This window comes from Eurypyga helias, unplaced genomic scaffold, assembly GCF_000690775.1.
Source record: "Eurypyga helias isolate BGI_N326 unplaced genomic scaffold, ASM69077v1 scaffold34006, whole genome shotgun sequence".
NCBI classification, from domain to species: Eukaryota; Metazoa; Chordata; class Aves; order Eurypygiformes; family Eurypygidae; genus Eurypyga; species Eurypyga helias.
The window spans coordinates 39,520-43,880 of record NW_010256548.1 but is presented as its reverse complement, the minus strand read 5'-3'; the positions used below and the strand labels follow the sequence as shown (position 1 = coordinate 43,880).

Genomic DNA, 4,361 nt, shown 5'->3' with positions numbered 1-4,361 from the left:
TTAACATGAGGAAGGTATTCTTGGTGTCTTAATAGTGAATTCTTAAATCCTCTATAAGGAGGTTGTGTTCTATCCTCCCTTACGTACCCAGCTACATCTCTGCTATGACAGCAAAACTCTTCAAGTGCCCTGTTACATTCCTGTGGTGCAGAAAAACAGATGAATGTCACAGGAAAGGATTTACTGAATCATCCAAGAGACGTTTCACTTGGAGTAGAAGATAGGAGACCATGGCTGTTCCTTTTTGTATCTTAACTGGTTTTGTAACAAAGTCATTTTCTCTCCTTTTCAGACAACTTCAGCAGCAGCAAGCGGAACTTGAAGTGCATCAAAGAGATGGGCTGTCATCCTATGACTTATCTCAGGTGAAATTTCTCAAGTTCTTATTTTTGTGCCTCTGATCTTTTAAAATGTAAAGCAATGGCAGAGTTCAGCAAAATTAAGAATACATTGTGGCTGTCCCTGAATGCCTTTTTGTCAGATACGATGGAGGGAATTACCTTTCTCGGTGTATCTCAACAGGTGCCTGTTCCAAGTATACAAGCTAACGTTCATGAGGGTGGGAAGTCTGTGGAAAAGCCTGATGCTATCTTCTCCCAGGAGAGAGATCCAAGATTTGCCGAGATGTTTGCTGGAATAGCTGCTTGTAAGTGAATGTCTCTGATTTTTAATACGATGTTAAGCTTGGTTACATGATGTGGAGCACAGCTTCGAGAGAGTGAAGAGAAACTACAGCATGGCAGGCAAATTTCCAAGCAACATCAGTCTTCTGGGTGTTTCCTAGAATTTGCCTTTAGTTGGTATTGCCCTTAGAGATGAGGAGTAAATTAAAGGATGGAAGGACAGGTTTTCTGTGACCAGAGCTGCCTGTTTTTCTTCCCGTGCATTTCATGGGGGCACATTAAGCGGTGCTCGTAGATACTAAACATACTGAGCAGAAATTGCTGTTTCTAAGTGTGTATTTTCTTTCTTAAAAAGCAGATGTGAGTTCAGCTCTCTAAATAGACAACGATTAAGAAAGTTACCATGTAGTCCTAAAACAGGCCTACATTTTTGTTATCGAATCACCAGCTCTTGCATGAGGCTTTCAGAGGCGTATGCTGGCTGCAGGTGTAATAGTATACTACTTTTCTGGCCCTTTGAGGCATCCCCAGTTGTGTTACCTGTCAGTGAGTCCTTGCTCTTCTTCCCACAACTTTTGAACTTGTTGGCAGGTTCTTATAAGAACAATAAAAGTCTCAGAAATAGCACATTCTTCTATATTTTGTGAAAATTACTGTGAGGACAGAGTCCTTACTGAGTGCCCTCGCTGAAGGATTTCATGGTCCTGTTCCAAGAGGTAGCAGCCAACTTGTCAGTTGGACAGACGTAGCTGACTCAAACTAGCCCCAGCCTATGCTGCCTGTTGCCCTGACAGACGGAAGTCATTGAGAAGACTGGCAGTTGAAGGGGTCATCCGAAATCTGTCTGTAGGAAACCAGGCTCATTAATTCCACTGCTCATGGAAGAACTTGTTAATTGTTTATTGTTCTTAACTGTCTGCTCTGGAAAAGAGAATTTTTTACATTTGTTTTAAATAAGTCAACGTGCAAATATCATGCAGTGCACGAAGGAAGCGACCCACAGGGTTTGATTCCAGGGGTGTGGGGAGATGACCTCACTGCATTGGTTTCTTATGTCTGGCTTGGCCTTTTCAAATGGAGAAGGGATTGTAACTGCAGGATAGGTTTGATATTCTGTCCCCCTGTTGCTAGGACTTCTTGTTATTCCTGTTGATCCTTGTCTGTCTACTCTAACAGTGAAGTCAACAGCGGAGGCCATAAAAGGGGTCCATTAGAAGGTAGCAAGATTCCAACCCTGAACACCGGAATATGTTTTTCCAAGCAAGAACATTTTGCTTTTTTGACTGCCTTATTGGCTCTTTTTCAGACAGCTCTCAACTGTTTGCGGGGAGGGGTTAGGGTTAAGGGTCTAGCAAGCTGTGAGGTAGCTGGGAGGTTATGTTCTTGGAAATGCCATTTCTCTTTTCATTCTTATCAATTTACAGGCTGTGTTTTTTTTGGGACATGCGCCCTGTCTGAATTTCTCATGGGAGCTGTGATCAAGGTCTTCTCTGACTGATAAAAAGAGATGGTTCGCAGTTAGAGATAAGATAAGCCGTCCAAAACCAATATTGACAAACCTGCATGCTGCCTGCCAGACATTTGCATTCTGGTGATACCCGCTCTCGGTTTCTGCTATGTTTTGTAAAAGCCCAGGTTTGACACAGGACAATTGTTGCCATAAATGTATGCAGTAGCCACTCATTACTAAAAAACACAAGTGGGGAGGGGAAGCCCGGCTTCACCAATTCATGCAAGTGCCTTGAAAAAGGGGGTGATGCAGTCATTAGAGATCTCCGTTCTACAGGCAGGAACACTGGTCCTGCTGGGAGAAGGACCTGTTACTGACCAGTACTCTGACGGAGTGGAGAGGGGAACAGGCCTAGGGGTGCAGGTAAAACACTGAACCAACACAGGTTTTCAGTGCTGTACCAAAGGTGGGAACAGAGAAGTAGTGCGTAAAGCGGGAATACAGCTGGGGGAGATGTGGGCCGGATTTAGAGTCTACAGAGCATTCAGTGTAACTCAGGAAAGAGATTTGAATGCCAATTTAGCTGCCTCCGATTAACTTATCCATCCCCTTTGTCTTGGCCTCATCCTGTGGTGCAGGCCCCGGTAGCTACCATGGCAACTCTGCTCCACTTGAGGAATTCCAGTTCATTTAGAGCACTCTCAGCTTTGCTCACCAGTTGTTCTCAAGTATCTAAAGTACCCACAGGATTTTGGCTCAGTGTCTTCTAGCCCTGAGAGTTTGGTGTCCCTGTAAAGCCTGGCCTTGGAAAACAGGGCATCTCATGCAAGAATGACATTACTACAAAAAAAAAAAAAAAGAGGCAAAATCATCTCTCCTTCTGCTCAGAAATATCCTAACCCATTCTCAATTCTTCCTGCTACATACACTACCTTCTCTAGACCTGTCCCTGTTTCTCCTTGGTTTTTTTATATGAGAGCATAGGTTTGCGGCCCAGACCCGGTGTCTGGGCTGGGCAATATGTGGCCAATGAGGAATTTACCCCAGTTTCTACATTACAGAGGACAAGCAGTGACAGCTTGCATCAGTGGTGTGTGCACTCCTTCTCCAAGGCCCCTGTGAGGTGATTTGAGGTGACTTTTTTCTTACAAAAGGCGAGTTTAGATTCTTGTTAGAAAGGTGACGTAAGAAGAACTTAGGTAACAGAGCAGAGCTGGTGTGTGTTGGAAGCCTTTTGTGAGGCACACTCACAAGGCCTCTGAAAACTAGGGAAAACTAAAAAATACTTCTCTTGTGAGTTGTGTGGGCCTTCTGTCCAGAAGATAATGTTGTGAACTGAGTGGGAATCTGAAAAGAGCAAAGGGGGAAACGAGGAGGCAGACTTGATTTCTAGGCCTGTCAGAGGTGCACAGCAAAGCCATCAGCGAGTTGCAGGGTGTTTCGCACTCAGAGGTAGTAAGGGAATTATGGGGAAAGTGAATAAGTGGTGGAGCAGACCTTTAAATTATTTTAAGAGAAGTAGTAGTAGTGAGGTTTCCCTGGGAACAATCCAGTGCCAGAAAATTAAATTAAGGAACCAAATGGCACTGTTCACCCAATCTCGTTTCATTCAATTAGAGATTGATCTCCAGTTGCCACATTAAGAGTAGACTATAAAAGTTAATGGCATCTCTGTGTGTGTTATTCACGACACTGCTCTGTTTTACTCCCCACTGGGATGCCTGCGTCCTGTTTCATGGCTCTCTCAAGCTGCGTATAGGATAGCCAAATCCATGAGAGATCAGTGCCACGACTCACATGGGTGAGTCTTGCAGGCTCTGGGAACCCAGGAACCTCCAGCCAGCAATCCCACAGGATTGCAGTGCTGGCAGGAGCTGCAGGACTGCCCTGGCTTGCACACAGTCATCCCAAGATCTGCCGGCATGCCTCCAAGCTGCTTGGGAGAGTCGGGTGCTCCTCTCTGGCTGTCCTGGAGGGAAGCGGGCTGTCCGGATTAGGAGGTGGGCTCTTTCATTTCCCTGGGATGTTTAACTGATGGGGGTGGGCCCTCAGCTGCCACCTCAGTGCAAAGAGAGCTCCTCTGGGAGCCAGACACGCACCCGCTCCTGCGTCCATCCCCAGGTGGGCCACAGGTAGGCACGTGCATCAGACCTTCTTCAGACTGGGTTTGTTTCCTGTGGCATTCCTCCTTTCCCCACTCTCCCACATTTCTTCCAGCACACCTCTGTTCCCCTTTCCAGTCTCTAGCTGGGACCCATCACTCCCTGCCTCAGCCAGAGCTGCTCTCT

The 4,361-nt window shown here is 45.9% G+C and overlaps 1 protein-coding gene across 1 annotated transcript in view; it reads left to right on the top strand.

Annotated features, from left to right (window-relative positions):
• The first annotated feature begins 294 nt into the window (after positions 1–294).
• Positions 295–4,361, top strand: part of LOC104511198 (aryl hydrocarbon receptor nuclear translocator 2-like) — a 14,307-nt gene continuing 10,240 nt past the window's right edge. Inside the window, exons 1-2 of the mRNA XM_010153701.1 lie at positions 295–365; positions 523–646. Coding sequence (XP_010152003.1) covers positions 625–646 — 22 coding nt within the window. The 5' untranslated portion in view covers positions 295–365; positions 523–624. The remainder of the gene's footprint in view (positions 366–522; positions 647–4,361) is intronic.